This window comes from Rhinolophus sinicus, linkage group LG06 (genome assembly GCF_036562045.2).
Source record: "Rhinolophus sinicus isolate RSC01 linkage group LG06, ASM3656204v1, whole genome shotgun sequence".
NCBI lineage: Eukaryota > Metazoa > Chordata > Mammalia > Chiroptera > Rhinolophidae > Rhinolophus > Rhinolophus sinicus.
In genome coordinates, this window is record NC_133756.1 from 87,955,014 (window position 1) to 87,972,027 (window position 17,014).

The 17,014-nt window shown below is 43.9% G+C and overlaps 2 protein-coding genes across 6 annotated transcripts in view; one reads left to right on the plus strand and one right to left on the minus strand.

Moving 5' to 3' along the window:
* PPP2R1B (protein phosphatase 2 scaffold subunit Abeta) overlaps nt 1–3,264 on the plus strand; it is a 37,476-nt gene extending 34,212 nt beyond the window's left edge. Inside the window, exons 16-17 of one of the 4 annotated variants that reach the window (XM_019715267.2) lie at nt 2,034–2,194; nt 3,116–3,264. In XM_019715267.2, the coding sequence (XP_019570826.2) occupies nt 2,034–2,194; nt 3,116–3,140 (186 nt within the window). In that variant the 3' untranslated portion in view covers nt 3,141–3,264. Of the gene's footprint in view, nt 1–2,033; nt 2,286–3,115 lie in introns of those variants that run through there. The other 3 variants (XM_019715273.2, XM_019715269.2, XM_019715265.2) reach the window with 3 other exon arrangements.
* The window catches only part of SIK2 (salt inducible kinase 2), a 126,535-nt gene continuing 109,531 nt past the window's right edge, over nt 11–17,014 (minus strand). Inside the window, exons 10-15 of one of the 2 annotated variants that reach the window (XM_019715263.2) lie at nt 9,908–10,136; nt 9,157–9,441; nt 8,850–9,013; nt 7,990–8,097; nt 7,282–7,373; nt 11–6,564 (exon numbers count right to left, since the gene is read on the minus strand). In XM_019715263.2, the coding sequence (XP_019570822.1) occupies nt 5,952–6,564; nt 7,282–7,373; nt 7,990–8,097; nt 8,850–9,013; nt 9,157–9,441; nt 9,908–10,136 (1,491 nt within the window). In that variant the 3' untranslated portion in view covers nt 11–5,951. The remainder of the gene's footprint in view (nt 6,565–7,281; nt 7,374–7,989; nt 8,098–8,849; nt 9,014–9,156; nt 9,442–9,907; nt 10,137–17,014) is intronic. The other variant, XM_074335508.1, reaches the window with a different exon arrangement.

The window sequence follows — 17,014 nt, forward strand, 5'->3', positions numbered from 1 at the left end:
TCACCCAGGCTCTTAGAAAACAAGTTGTTTTTATTTTAATTCAAGAGGGATGGAAACATAAGAACAGTGTATTTTCCTTGCAGAAAATTACCCCATTTAAATTGCATTTGATACAAAGATCATTTATTAAACTGCATTTTAGGCAATTTTCTAACATTGAGTGACAGCTTACATTTTGATTTTTCACATTGGAGCTATTATGATTTGCACTCAAAATACCGAAACTATTGAACTCACCATTTTTCCCCTTAGTAATTAAAAAAAAAAGCACACAGAAAGAATAACTACAATTAGATTAACTTTATCTAAAGTAACTCTTCATGGACCAAACATCCGGCAGAGACCACCCTTTTCCCTTTAGAAATAAGCAAGGAATCTTGCCCTCCCTACAAAGTGCAAATATCTCCACATCACTTTTATTTCTTAAATTGCAGTCCCGAAAGGGAAGAAAACCTCCTTTTCTCTCTGCTTCTTTTCAGAGATTTCAGTGGAGACAGATTCTTTTACTGTCAGTAGTGGGAAGGTATTACCCCTTGAAATTTCCTTGATTGAGCAAATTTGAACAGCTAGGCATCACAGAGCCAGCGGCAAATCCCAGTTATCTGTATTTACTAATGTAACATCATTCCAACCTGGGGCCCTATTTTTCCAGGATGCTATTCTTTACTTCTATTTTTAAAGCTCCCCGCTTAACTACCCACTCTGCCTCTGAAAAGACAAAGTATTCAACCAAAGTATATTATTTTTTTAACCCTAAAAGTGTCTAATCAGCACTTTTACTTGGGCCTTAAATGTAAAAATTTATGCCCCTGCTCAGGACCAGGCTGAGCTCGGCTTCTTCTGTGAGTAGCCCCATCTCCTGGGGTCGAGTCTGTTGGCCTGCAGTGGTGGGCTGAGCAGCGCAGTCTGGCCCCTTGGCAATCATAGACTTCTGTAGGAAATGACTATATTACGTATATAACCTGGAAAAACTAGACATCTTTAACGTGAACCTACACTTGTGTCATTAACGGGCCCCTGGAAGGATGGCAGCATGTGGGGCCTGTCTCCCTCAGCCTTGATCATGGAGGGCCACCTGGACACCTGTACTTGTCACCTGGAGGGCACCTCTCCCTCAAAGCCAGATAGCTGTCAAGTGGAGAATAAGGTTGAGGGGACAATGTCACCCTCACCCGGCGCTTAACAAAGCTGTTTGTTCGTGAAGAGTCAGCTGCTACTGACCAGGGCAAAGAGCGGAGCGAGAAGCCAGAAGACAAGAGCTTGTTCTGGCTCCTCCCTCACAAGCTGTGTCCTCAGACAAGTCACACAAGCTTCTGAGAGCTTTGGTTTCCTCAGTTGTAAAAAAATGAGGACTGTATCTGCCCAACTAATTTCAGAGAATTGCTGTGAGGATTAGAAGAGATTGTGAAAGTGCTTGGCAAATGAATGTACAAATATCAGCGGTTGCTCCTTTGGACGGGCAAGCTGAGCACGTGGGCAGGAACCATCTTAACGGTCACCGGCTAAGTCTACAGGCAGTGCTGCCGCTGTTTCTCATCTATGCGGTTTTATGTGCCCAGTTCTGCCAAATGTGTCAAAATTTACCCACACGAGATGTGGACATAAGACGTGATGCAACTAGAGTGGCTGTCAATCATCCAAGATGAGCCAGGCTACCATAGTGGGGGAAAATGATAAAACAAGTATGGGAGGGGCACTGTGAGACCAGAGACTCTGGGCTAATGGCCCCTGGAAGGTCTGCCCTAGCTCCTTCCGCTGCCTTCCAGAGGCCACAGGCAGATGCGGGAGGAGTCCTGTGATCAGTCACCTCCCTGGGACCACAGCCCGGGAAGGACAGTCCCACTGGACCTGTCAGAAGGGACATACGAATTGAAAACATTTTGGGGGGGTCCAGTTTAGAAACAGAGGCAGATAATACTGCTCACCTTCCACACATCACTCTGAAGATAAGCTCTGTAAAAATTTCCAGAAGCAGCAACATGATCAAAGATCCCTGCCTATACAGTGACTCCAACTTACTACCTGTTCTCCAGTTTTCACCTTCGATGTCTAGGCACAAAGAGACCGACCGGCTCGGGTGGCTTCCAAGGAGGCAGGAGAGGCAGCCCCGCTTAGGGGCGCAGGCGCAGCCAAGGTCAGCCCTGCACAGCACAGGGATCCCACCAACGATCACTGGGACCAATGTTGTCAAATGGTACTGTGCACTGTCTCTAGAGGAGGAATGTGAAGTTATCGGGAGTGTGAATTTTCTTGAAAGCAATAGGGAACTTGAGTGTAACTGTTGATACACGGTTTTAAATGTAACTCAGCTGAGAATTCTGACCCCAACATAGAACCCAATATTTAAGGACCTGGGGCTTGACTAGAGATCAGAGACCTGCAGATAAAGCCACTCATTTCATTATGTCCACATGTCTGAACTGGCTGCACGTGACCAGAGGCGGCTCTAGTTGCTGTGTACCTAGATCTTTGAGCAGCTATAATGGAACGCTGCTGCTTTTCAGTTCTTTACTTTCTGGTTGGCCACCTTCTCTGGCTGAGAATACACCCTTCCTCCCAATTCTAGCAATTATGTGGAATTCTTTTCTCTAGGAGTTCCCTTTAGGCACTGATGACAGTGTGGAGGCAGATGGGAGAGGCCAGTGCCATGAGGAGTCCCTTCTGCAGAGGCCTCTCGTTGGCTGGCGGGCGGGACTCCCACCAGCTGGTCCTCCCTCCCTGTAAGGGCACAGGGCCCCCCATTACTCTGGGACCTCTGAAGTGATGGCTGACTTCCTGATCCCAGGTTCCTGCCAGTCCCACCTGACCGACTCAGGACACAGCTTAAACACTAGGGGTTCTTCATTTCTGAGGAGGGAAGGGACCCTGACTTTTCTTCGTATCAGAACAGAGTCCTTCAGCCCCATTTCTTAGTTCTCCTCCGTGGGCCCCAGATGTTTCCCATTTTGTGATATTAGAGGGTGGCTGGTGCAGAGACCCTTCTGCCCCCTTCTCTGTTCCCAAGGTAGCAAGCAGGCAACGCAGGCCTGGGAGGGGCAGAGGTGGCGAGGGGGCGGCGAGGGATGCAACTTCCACCCTCTTTATGTTGTGTTAACGTGCTCTCTTTGCCTTACAGGGACCAGCATATCAGTTGCATGTAAATACTAGAGACACGTTTGCCCAACTGGAAATTGCAGAACTAGTGCATTTTTCCCAAAGTAGAGACTAATTCCCCAGGATTAAAAAAAGAACATAAACAAAAAATAAAGTACCACACATATTGCACTTTTTGTCAAGTGAAATTTTTACCTCACGTTCATCTCACCAAAGTCTCTTCAGAGGAGCCTGGTTTACATAATAAAGCTAATGATTATTATACAGTAGTGTACACACTGCTAACGTGAAACAGACTGGAAAGTCATTATTTCAAAGTAGCCTCTCATAAAAAGAGTGGTATTAAGCCTTCTTAGTGTTAATGTTTGTAAAGAGAAAACTGCTTGGAAGCTTACATAGGTCACTAGATAGGGGACAGAGCAATGGAGGTGATCAGACAGGGCTGGGCAAACACCTGACTGACCAACAGAACCAGTCTCCACTCGCCAGCTTACCTTTCAGTAAATACAGATGGTTATGGAATTGATTTCTGTTTGAAATAAATGAGAAAAGCAAACAGCTTACAACACAGGTGAACACGACAGGTTGTGTTGCTGGCCAGGGGAGTGCTGTGCCACTAGCCTGTGGTTTCCTAACAGACGTGTCAGCGCCGGGTGCCTCCCTATGTCTGCCTTGGGGTCCTTTCACTTCAGCAGTCTCTCTGCTCTCCCTCATCTGTCGACCTAAGTGTCTTGCCATCGCTCCTAGGTTTCCCTGGCTGAGCGGCTCATGGCCTTGCTGGGGGCAGATGTTTACGCCGATCTGTAACTGTGCCATTACTGTGACTCTGAAATGAGCGGCCTCCATTTTCAATCTGGAAGGCATGTTAATTTCATAAATATTACAGCACTTTAATAGTTTATTTTGGGAAAATATCCTTTAGTTTAAACACATCAAGCCCTGTGTTTTGCAGACTTAAAACAGATCAGAGATCTTAATGAAAGGATCTGTTAAATGAAATGATGTTACCTATTTCACGAAATCATCAATCTTAAGCACGAGGAGGAATAAACAATCCATAGAAGGAACATAATTCACTCTTCCTGGATTTTCATTGTGTGTTATTAACTCACAAAAACAACAGTCCTCCGCACCACTCAGAGTCCAGCCCCACGCACAGCGCCCTGCGAAGGGCCTGCACCAAGTGGAACCGGTAATACGCCAGCAGCGCTGCTCGGGGCTGGGCTAGGGGTGCAGGGCACAGCTCCTCAGACCTTCCATGCTTCTCCTGGCCGCCTCGACACTTACTACAAAGAGGAAAGGCAACTTAAAGGTGTTTCTAGTGCAGCATCAATGTATTTCTCTTTGTGCTTTAAGGAAGATGCTTTGTGCTTAACGCATTCATTCATCTGCTGATAGGACAAGCCATTCTAAAAGACAGAAATGATAATCTTTGTAAATAATACTGAATTTGTAACATTTGGATGTTACTGTCCAAAGGACAGATGCCTCATTACTTCTAGGTATACAGTTAACTTTAGCTATAGCGTCTACTTTTTACTTACTTTGATGAATTAATTATAAGGGTTAAGTTTTACTAGTAATATAATGTATTTGATAGACTGATCTGCTTAAATGGTTAACACATCTGTGGTTTTTGAATATTGCTGTAATACTTGAACATTTCATTACAAGTTTTAAGGAAATTAAGAATGCGATTCCCACATGGTGGAAAACAAACTCTGAAGTGACTTTGGATTTAGCATTGACATAAAGGAAAAACTGTTGGTTTCTACAGAAAAGAAATAAGTAAAGCATGATCCGGGGGGCGGGGAAAAGGCACAGCACTACCACTTCACATGGGAGATAAAAGTTCATTCTGCTTGTTCTTAAAATTTCTAAGCCCTATATGAAACTGTCCAAATATACAAAGCTCAATAAACTACTAGCAACATATAGTGTAAAGTCAAAGTAGTTATTACATTTTAAAAGAGACGCTAGGTCCTCTAAAGACCGACTGCCCGGACCCAGAAGTGTCCACAACAGACTGGGAAGAGCCCGCCGTTCCCTGGCCCAGGGCTGGTGCTCTGGATAGTTTCTCGAGGTTCTCACCCCCAGTCTCCACTCCGGTGCATCTCCTGTCAGTTCTCCAGGCATCTTTGGAGTCCTGAATACACTCTGACTCTATCACCTGGGTAACCAGGGCACCTTCTGAAGAGGTGTGTTGCCTGCTCCCAGATGGAGACGACTGCCAGTCTCAGGGGTCAGTACCAGCTGTTACTTAGAGGCCCCTGAAACAAAGCTCATGCTCCCCTGCTTGGTGATGGTCTTGGAAACAACTTGCATGAGCAGCTTAGAACTTATGCTTCAACAAGAAAGTACAGCTTTCCTTTATTTCCTGTGCATCAAATTTCACTATGCATTCTTGATTTGCCTTTAAGCAACATGCTGTGGCTTGGCTTCAGTGAAAAACATTGCCTTTTTCTTTCCCCCACATACAATGGCACGCATTTTTCCTGTTTTCACCAAGGGTTCTCTCGATAATGAATTGGTATGGTTCTGCATAAAACCTAGGTCTGGATGTCTTTTTATAAAAACATTTTTTGGTGTCTCCCATGAGAGCTTGCCTCACTTGACCTAAGGGCATGAACTTCAGCCTACAATTATGTTCCAGCACTTGCCACAGAAAACTGGCAGGACAGAGCCAGGAAGAAGCGATATCCACCAGGCTAGGCCCTCTGATTCCAGTTGGGCAACTTGATATTTCCCCCTTGGGGGGGGTGGGGGTGGCAGGAAACTAGGCTTTAAATGTAAAAGGCTGGAATAAAAATAAAAACACACACTCTTCCTTCACTTGACCTGCCTCACTTCCTGTGCCGTTAATTCACCAGGACATAGCCACTATGCTGGGGGTCCACAGCCTCCAGCATTTCACAATCAAAGAGTCCAGGGAACTCAGAGAGGGCTAGAGGGTCGTAGTTGGAGGGGGCCTCCTGCAGTGCGGAGCTCCTGGGACAGTCTGGCTCGGCTATGCCACTCTGCGGGGCTCCGTCCAGAGGGTACTGACAGGGAGCGGGGTAGTCTGGCTCAGGAGAGGCAGTGCCCGGCAGCTCACAAGTCTGATAGGAGAACTGCAAGGGCGCCGGGGCGGCTCCTGACGGTTGTGGCGGCGGCGTAGGGGGTGGGGGTGGGGGCGGCTGCTGCAAGTGTGCCTGGGGGCCTGGTGAAGAGGGCAGGGGCGGCAGCTCCATGTCCTGGTACTGGCTGACGAAGGGGCTGTACTGCATTTGCTCAGAAGCAGGCTCCAGGACGGGGCTCAGGGGCTGGGTCAGGCTGAATGGCGCTGGCTGCTGGGATGGCGGTGGTGTCTCCTGGTGGGGAAGGGACAGCTGCTGGTTCGGCTGTGAGTACGAGCTCTCTGCTATTTGCATCTGATTGAAATAGGCCTGCAGCTGAGATTGTTTCTGGAGGAAGAGCCGCTTCTGTTGGAGTCTAAATTGGCAAAACCAAAAGAATTATAAATCTTTGATGGCAATTTTAATGTAAATTCAGTATCATGCACTAGCTTCAGTCCTCTTACTTCTCTTTCCATGGCAGAAAAACAAAGTGGGGGTAGGTACAAATCGCGTCTGCTTTCTTAAACCTAATCTTATTTTTTGTTCCCCAGTTCGGACTGATTCCTCAGTGGTAAAGTGAACACTAACTCATTTTCTCTAAGATTCTTCAATTTTTCTCCCTATGAAGAGAGAGGCTGATTTCCCATCCAGAAAGTTTCGAAGAGGGTAACACCTTGGCCTGTACGGGTGCCTGTAGGTTAATGAACTAGGTAATTCTACCTTGATCAAGGTGCTTCTAGTGAGGCAGGGGCACGAATGAGTGCAGGGAAGACGGAGGCCCTTTCCTGCAGCATAACCAACGGCAACTGCATTAGGTCATGGATTCTGAAAGCTTAGGTCTATTCATAACTCAGAGGGCATATGTGAGAAGAACAGGTAAGCAAAGCACATTTAGGGCTGCTATTCCCCAACAGGCCCATATTCCACAGACACTGAAATATCCGCAGTAGCGATCACGTCTTGAAGACTGGCTCATGCATCAAAAATGTACTTTCCTAACAGAGGCAAACCTCTGGGGCGAAAGAACATCACCCAGCATTCTTAAGTCTCCCACAAAAGAGAGTGACGTCTTCGGCTAAAGACCTTTTCTCACCTGTGCTCCTGCAGCTGCTGTTCAAGGCTCCGTGGTGGTTCTTTACAATACAGCTGACAGGTGTTTTGGGCTTTTGACAGAAGGCTGGGCTTCTGGAAGGGCAGAGAAACAACATAAGCATGAAATGTGTTGTCAGCTAGGATGCAGCCATAACATTGTACCTCTGCCTGGAAGATGAAGCCAATTGTGGCCTCCAGAATCCAGGTGAAGGGACCGACCCTTGTAGAGCCCTAGGGACCAACAGCATAGCAGGCCTGGGCTGTCTCAGCTCTAACCCACTTCAGTTTCCCATTTCTAAAAGTCCCCTGGCACTGTGACGTTCATGGAGATTAAAAACCATGAGAAAGGTGGGGTTCAATCCTGGTAACAAAGGCTGAAGCACTGCTTCTCTGTAATACCATTTTCTAAAAGGTTTTCAGGCACCAATGCAGACAGCTGATATTTCCTTTTCCTGCTATTCAGTGGTGTTACCCTTTCCTGGGGCCTGACGAAAAATCCTCTTCTAACACAGAACATAACACTAAGTCTGCACATGTTTCTAGAAACTAAAAGTGCAGAGTCAAACGTACCTGCCTATAATGAATCAGGCAGCCACCCTAAAAATAAAAGCCCAAGAAGCCCAAACCAAGCAAAGCAGGCTTCTGCTGCACAGAAAGGCTGATTCTGGACGAGCGCAGAGAGCCGGAGCAGCAGCGGGGAGGGTCCCACCTGGAGTCTGTGCTGCAGGAACTGGGCTTCCAGGCTTTGCCGCTGGGGCAGCTGCGGGCGCGCACTGCTGGGGAGGGCAGGGCTCTTCTGCTGCTGAGAAACTTCCTCCTGAGGAGCAAGAGGGTGAAACATTTTCAATTCTCCATGTGGGAGAAAGTTTCAGTTCTGAGTTTAAGCACCTTGGCAAATGTCCAAGAGGAATTCCCACTCTGCCAGCATAATGCTCAGAGCTTCTTACATCACTAGCAGGCTGAGGGTTAATTACTCTGCAGAAAGTCCATACATGTATTACCTGTAGTAAATGATTACCGAGTCGGTACTAGAGCAAAGGCTCTTTTTGTCACCAGGAGGCCATTACCTTCATGTTGGCCTCAGATGCTGTCATATCCTTGATGCTCTACAAACAGGCTCAAAATAACATTTATTGGATAAACAGCAATATTTTTTGTACCTTTAACATAAATAATCCACTTATAATATTTAATGAAGTGACAGCACATCAAAAGTAGTGGTAACAAGCTTCTCATTTGGGTAAATTCTATTATTCTTAATTTTTGTGTGCGTGCACAGGGGGACAGGAGTTCAAAGGAGACTATAAGAGGTAATTCAGATAAAATCCACCCTGTGAACCAAACTGAGCTTGATGCAGTGTCCAGGCCTCCAGGTGGTACTGATCAACTGGGACCCGTGTGGACAGGTGTCACCTTTCAGCGACAGGTGGCAGCAACAAGGAAAGCTTTCCAAAAGAACCTGTTTGCTCCAGGACTGGAGTTAATCCTCTAAATGAAATGATACATCTTCAGGACAAACTCATGCCTCATACTCACAAAGCCACCGTGGGAAGGGCCCAGAGTACTCACCTGAGGGCAACTGCTAGCAAGGTCTTGGAGCTGAGGAGTAGCTGACGCCAAGGTAGTGTCTGCCTCTGGGCCTATCTGTTCATACAGCAACTGCACTTTGTTCAACTCTAGGATTCCTTTGGTTCTAGCCAAATTCTGAAGATGCTGTCTAAATGCTACAATTCCTGGAAGAAAGGACAATGACCAACAATTTAAACAAGACACAAGGCCTTTCAGTGACCACAGGTAGGACACCAGCGTGGCAACGACCCCCGTCAGGTCCTACCAGGTAAGAGTGCTAAAGCCAGAAGGGAAAGCAGTTGGTCACCTTGGGTGAGGGAGGTATCCGATGCCCTGCGGCCCTCTCTGAAGCTCACTGGTGACCTGTTGTGGGCCTCTCGTTTCTGGGAGCTCAGAGCCTGCATGGCTGGGTTGGCAGGTCTCAGGCTTATGAAAGGAGATGTCATGCGTGGTGAGGGCTGGTTGGCTAACATGATGTCCTTAAGGGAAGGGTTGTCCTCCAGAAAGTTCAGGTCCCTTTGAACAGACCCCATGTCATACTCAGAGTCCACACTGTCAAGGGAGGGGTTGTCACTCACGGAGAAAATTTTCCCTTTAAGAGAAAACAAAACAATTATGACCAAAAGCAAAGAGCATCTTCTTTGAACATGAGACACAAAGCGTAGCCAGCTTGAGTTCTCACAGCTACAATGTCCTTAATCTCCAACAAAAACATCTTTTCAGAACCTTTTAACTCGTCAATCTAATCAGCTTCGTATTTAGTGGGGAACACTCTAGAATCTGTACTCCTCAGATCTTTGCCCCTCCAAAAGAGCCAGGGCCCTTGAGGAATCACACAGCACCCAGATGAATTCTGGGAGTTAAAGGAGACGACTCGGAGACATTTCCTTTCCATCTTTGCAGCTCCTGAGCAGGCCTAACCCTCCAGCCTGCCGACTGTGGTCCATAAAGGAAAAAGACTCCATTCCAGGAACTGGTCGGTACCATCATTTGTCATGGAGACTGGAGTACGAGCTGATGCTGTGGACACTTAACCTGGAGCTCACCGGATGTCATACCTGAACCAGGCATCATGACAAGCTGATTGGTCACTTCTGACAGAGTGTGCCGTCTCTGCCCACTGCGTGCGGACTGGAACGCATCAAAGGCCTGGCTGGGGTCCTCCTCAGCCTCTCCCTCTGTCTCCAGCCCCTCATCAATGGAGGTCTCCATCATGTTGCTGGGCAGTGACTGGCACCCCTTCCTCGCCAGCACAGGAGGCACAGGGTCCAGCAGGCAGCCATTTACCTAAACGTCAGGGTGAGAGGGAACCATCAATTGCTGCTCTGCTGAGACATTAGAAAAATCCACAAGGAAAAAACGTCAATACTTGAGGCAAATTAGAAGTAAAATGTTAAAAATGTACATGTTTCTTACTAATGATGACAACATGTAGATCAGAAGTTAAGGCAAGTCAACTGCAGCACTTGGAGACAGAAGCCCATTGTGACCCAAATTGGCACTGCCTCCCAGGTTTCTCTGAGTCACCATTATTACAATAAACAATTTTTTTTAGTGGTTTCCGATGAACAGGGGTATATTAGGTTGATGCCTACCACTTATTTTTTTTAAATAAGAGAAATGAAAAGGGGGAGATAAAAACAAAAACAAAAACCCTGCAAGGCTCATAGCTAAGAAAAAAGAGTAGTCACCAGCATTCATTTCATTTTCTACCACTAAACATACTGTAAGGTTTTAGACATACTTTTATATTTATAATTTAAGTACCTGTCCATTTGACTTAGTGTTTAATTGGTTCTGTGTGCCTGAAGAATGGAAAAAAGAATAAAGATGGACTGATACCACAAAAAGGATTGAAAAAAATCCGAATGGCAAGCAGCCAAAGCCTTCCCTTATAGAATAACAAATGCTCACAGGCCCCGGATTCCAGCAGGTTAACGAGCGCCGGTGCACTGGCTCCTGTCCTGCAGCAACACACACACTGTCTACAGTTCCTACCCCGCAGGGATGAGCTCAGCACAGCTCCTGAGTGAGAACTCTGCCTTCCGAGGCAGCTGCCACACAAACCACCTAATGGCAGCAGAATGAGCAGACAAAGGGGAGCTGTGGTTTCGAGTTCTTCTGGCGGGTAAAAGCCCCAATGAGGAGGCAATTATTTACCTCATTACCTTAACTATTCCCCTGTGGCAGTCAATCTGTTTTCTCCTGTGAACTGCTGCTGAGGGCCGGCCAGTCATAAGACGCTGAGTTCTAAGCAGCACTTTCACCTGGATACACTGGGTAGAGCTATTGTTTCTTTTGGAAGCAGCAGAAGCTCATGTGTGTGAGAGGTGACGTGGGACATCCCTGTGCCAGACACAGGAAACTTTCCTCTTATGGCAACCAATCTGAAGGCGCTGCAAGGCCCTTTATTTGGAGAGGGAGACTTGGGTGACTCAGATCTTTGTTTGCTTGGGGGAGGGGATGGCGATTCCATGAAATCTGTTCTGGGGCTGTAGCCATTACTTGGATAATGTGGCTAATGCATTACAGGGTTTTAAAGTGAGGGGTGGTCATTTAAAAGGAGGCGTGGTAAATGCTTCCTTCCCAGACTAAGACCAATCTTCCCCACGGCACCAGAAAACAAAAATTCTGAAGTCTGGCCAGTGACTCTTATCTTCCCCTCGGCCCTTCCCTAGATAAGTTTTTCTTTTTTGACTACACTTAACAGTTTTCTTGTAAGAAAGGCTGGCTGCTTGGGAACTTATATTCATACCTCGAGGTTCCTTAACTGCCAACTAATACAATTTTCTAAGACTGCCAAAGATGATTTAGAAATGAATAAAGCAACAGAAAAAAGACTGTGTTATTAAGTAATTGTCTATCTTTACACTTACAGCCTCTGTCAAATAGCAGATATTTATCAGCCTATATCAGATATTTCTTGTAATACAGTCTTACAAGGTCCTTTTATCCTCAATAGAGAAAAGTTACCTTTTTCTGAGTACTCAAAAAACCTTTCAGTCCCCCTAATTTATAATTTTCCCCCCTCAAATTGTCTGCTTATAAATTTATCTCCTCATCTAGACTATAAGAGGAATTGTGTCTTTTATTAAAAAATGTTTGCTGAACTCAATTTCATCCTGGGACAGGTAGAAAACAATGACTGTTCTTCAGATGATGTTTTATGATTAAATCGGAAAGCACAGTGGGGCCCGCTCATAGGTGTGAACACCTTCAGCTACAAGTTCATTTCCTAAAACAGGTGATAATCATGCTACCCTTGCCTGTCAATTTACTTACTACCCAGGGACTTGATATGACAAGAGGCGAAATTCAGTTATAGGATTTTGTGACCAAAACATTGGGCTTATCTAACTAGGCTGTTAGGAGTAAGATCTTTTGCTCTAAGAAATAATCTAGGCTAACTATAAATTACAGGAATTCAGAATACAACATGGGTGATACGTACATTTGCCAATACATTGTTTTTGTCTTTCCTTCAAGTTCAATCTCACTTCACTTCTAGTAAGAGACCTCACATACATGCAGTAGTCAAACTCTGAGAGACTCTGCCACTAAGTGATACCACGTCCCCGCACCTACCACAAACAAGACTGTTGCACTGTAGGAGGGAGATTGGTAGCCTTACGCAGAGGTTTGTGTCTCCCCACCCTTGAGTGTGGCAGTATTGGGAATGGGGCCTCTATGGAAGTGTAGTTAAATGAGGTCGTGAGGGTGAGGCCCTGACCTGGCAGGACTAGTGTCCTTATAAGAAGAGACACAAGAAAGCGTTCTCTACGAGAGCACAGAGGAGAGGCCATGGAAGGCCATAGTAAGAAGGCTGCCCTCTGCAAGCCAGGAAGAGAGCCCACACCAGAAATCAAATTGGCCAGAACCTTGATCTTGGACTTCTAAAGTTGTAAGAAAACACATTTCTGTTGTAGAAGTCACCCAGCCTGTGGTATTTTGTTATGGCTGCCTAGTAGACCAGTACACACTACTAGCCAGTTGAGTTTGGAGGCTGGGAATGTGCCTTATTTAATTTGTATCCTAAGTGCCTAGCAAGTTTGGCATATATTGAGTAGGTGCTGTAGGCTCAAACCTCAGCTCTATCACGTATTAGCAAGCTGTTTAACTTCTATAAAGTTCAATTTTTTTTCACTTGTAAAATGGAAGTAAAGTTGTTTGGGAGTATTAACTAAAATAATATATATAAAATAGCACAGTACCTTAGGTACTCAGTATCAGGGGGAGCCAAAAAAATGTATACACATGACTTGTATTCATCTTTTGTGATCGGTATATATTGAGTATTGCAATTTTAATATAGTTTTTTTCCTTTCTTAATATGTGTATACATTTTTTTTTGGCACCCTCTGTATTGTATCTATTATTTTTTCTTGACAAAAGAGAATGCTTTATAACAGTAAAACATTTCAAAGCATGAAAATAAAACTACAACATTTTCTTTTAAAGCATTTTTACCATCTTGAGGCAACTTAAAATAAAACAACCAGGTGAAGAAGGAAGAACTGTATAACCCTATTTCTAGAAATTTCTCCGAAGGAAATAATCAGAAGTACAGTCAAAGATTTAGACACAAGGACATTCACCTGAAGCACATATGAGGACGCAAAACATTTTAAGTACCTGATTTCCGAAAATAGGAGAGTACATATTCAATAAGTGTATATCTAATACAATATATTAGGCAGTTGTTAAATATAGTTCATGCTTTCAAAGATTTCCTGATATATAAAAACGCTCATTATGTTATATTATGTAAAGCAAGATACAAAATGACATATAATATAATATAATTTTGTTTTTAAAAGTCTACCTACTTAATGCCCCTATACTCACCCACTCACCTGTCTATTTTTCTATAACCCACTCTCAGGAAATAGGCCAAAATATGTTTATCTCTGGGGTAGTGGGATTATGGATAAATTATTATTTTTTTTACCCTTCTCTGAATTTTCCATTTGTCATTCTGATTTTTTTAAATTATAAATTTAATTCATATTCAGAAGTAAAAGTGCAATCTGTTCCTTTTACAAAGCCTTAGAGATTAACATTATTCAGAGTTTGCTGTGTGGCCTTTTCAGACCTTCTCTTATGTGTTGCAGTACTTCTATAATAACGAAAGTTATTAAACATATAAACAGACATGGAACACCCTTGCTACACTTGCCTTTTCAATTTACCTTCGCAGTTCCCTTCTGTTATCTAGCTATGAAGGTGGTAACTTGAAAAATCCAGTTATTACAATCTCTAATAAAATGTTAAAACTGACTGAAGTGTGTGTGTGTGTGTGTGTGTGTGTGTAAAAAATTCAAGATTCCCAAAGAAACCCTTAAAAGAGAAAGTCTGACACTATAGGATTTGTGAGCTGTCCTCCATATGTCTCTTTGTCACCTGGGGGTCTCAGTTATTGCTCAGAGTTGGATGACTATCTTAGAAAGGTGCCTTTTTTGGAAGAACCCCAAACCACCACCTCGACACAAACTCCCTAAGGGATTTTACTAACAGTTTTAAGTGGAAGACTTCTTGGAGGCAAAGAGAGGTGAGATCTCTGAGATGTACAATACCTGCCACCAACTGAGAGCAGAAATGAATGAGCAATACATGCAGTTATGAAGCATCTTCCAGAAGACAACAATGGGTGTTACAATAGCAAATGCATATGAGCAGCAGGGACAACAAAGGAACAGTATCTCTGTCTGATCGTTTTGTGTGTGTGTGCATTTATTTATGGGCCCCAAAGAAAGAGGTACTAAGGAGGGAAAAGGGAAAAGTATTCTTGCTGCCATAAACAAAATGATCCACGGGTAAGACCAGCGGATGTCTAAGGCCTGGCTAAGTGCCACGGTGGCACTGCCAGTGTGGGTGGCCAGTTCCAGCGTGGCACGGCTCTTCCTACAAATGCAAATACACCATCTAGCTACTATCTATATCTTTCACAAAATCATTCATTTCCTGTCTGTTTCCTAGTTACGGTAACAATCACAAGCTTTAAAAATAACCTGCCCTATATAATATGCAGACAGCGCCCAATCTGTGTTTTGGGCCTGATGCCCTCACAGACAAGATTTTAGCAGACTGCACTTTAATTTCTTCAAGGGACTTAGATCTTAAAAATAAATGAATTATGGTACTCCAATTTATGTCTAAATTTCTGGGTGAGGATGTAGTAGCCATGGATGAGGCTACTGAACATGCCAGGCAACCGCAGGCAGAGTAAAAAGCCTGTCCACAAGAAGCAGCGTCCTCGGGGCATGGACACTAACTCCTTGTGGTCACAACTCAGCTTCACACCTGTTTGTGGCAGCCCAGCATCAAGCTGCCCTGACTAGGCTCTAGCTAAACTCATTATTTAACTTCTGAATTAGCTCTGCCTCCAGAACTCCCAACTTCTGATAATGGCACTCACCCTCCCCATCATCTAGGCTCAACATACTCTTACCACTTTGGACCCCAATAGTCTATCAGTTTTTTCTGTGCAAGCTCATTTATATCATTCCCTCCTCTCCAGTTTCATGGGCACTATCCTAGTTTTGGCCCTCATTGTCTCCCTTCCTGGACACATGGTCTGACCTTGTATCGTTCTTGTCACCAGTCTCTCCCCATCCAATGCAGTCTATGTATCCTTCCTGGCTAATTTCTGAACTACAACATGGATCACAGTGCTTCTTTAAACAAAAAGTTTCAATTGTTTCCTACTACCTTGGAGAAGTCCATTTAAAAAAGTTCTCTTGATGATACTGACACATGTTCCCACGCTGAGAACCCTGGCCTGGAGAACAAGCCTACAGTCCTTGGCTTGCCATTCACAGCTAAATTATACATCTTTAACTTGTACGACTCCCCTTCAGACCCTTTTTCTTCAGACACACTGAGCTACTGCTCTGACTGAGACCTACGCGTTCCTGATGTTTGCTGTTCCTCAGGATTTCCCTCTACCAAGGTATCACACCCTAGTTTCCATCCACCCAGATTCTGCCCCCCTCTCCATTCCTAGCTTGGGCAGTTAACCCAAAGACTTTCCTGATTAAACCAGCTAAAAGCAACTCACTTCTTTCCTCCTTCCAGTCTCACAGTGCTCTGATTTATATTTCTTTAAAGGATCAATTATTATATACACCAATAATGAACTATCAGAAGAAAATTAAGAAAATAATCTCATTTACCATTGCATCAAAAAGCATAAAATACCTAGGAATACCAAAGATGTGAAAGACCTGTACTCTGAAAACTATAAGACACTGAAGAAAGAAATTGAAGAAGATACAAATACTGTTTCCCCGAAAATAAGACCTAGTCGGACAATCAGCTCTACTGCATCTTTTAGAGCAAAAATTAATATAAGACCCAGTCTTATTTTCTTATAAGATCCAGTCTTATACAATATAATATAATATAATACAATACAATATAATATAAGACTGGATCTTATATTAATTTTTGCTCCAAAAGACGCAGTAGAGCTGATTGTCCGACTAGGTCTTATTTTTGGGGAAACATGGTAAATGGACGGATATGCCATGCTCATGGATTGGAAAGATTAATATTGTTAAAATGTCCATACTACCTAAAGCAATATGCAGATTAAACACAGTCTCTATTAAAATACAAATGACATTCTTCTCAGAACTAGAACAACTAATCCTAAAATGTATACAGACCACAAAAGACCCCACATAGTCAAAGAAACCTTGAGAAAGAACAAAGTGGGACGTATCAAGCTCCCTGATTTCAAAATATACTACAAAACTACAATAATCAAAATAGTATGGTACTGGCATAAAAACAGATATATAGATCAATGAAATACAATAGCTCCCAAATAAATCTTCAATTACATGGTCAATTAATCTATGACAAAGGAAGTAAGGATACACAATGGAGTAAAGACCTTCAATAAGTGGTGCTGGGATAACTGGACTGATAAATATAAAAAAATCAAATTGCATCACTTTCTTACACCATATACAAAAGCAAACTCAAAAGGATTAAATATTTAAATGTAAGACCTGAAACCATAAAACTTCTAGAAGAAAACATAAGCAGTAAACATCAGTCTTGGCAATATCTTTTTGGATATGTCTCCTTGGCAAGGGCAACGAAAGAAAAACTAAACAAATGGGACAACATCAAATTAGGAAGTTTCTGCACAGTGAAGA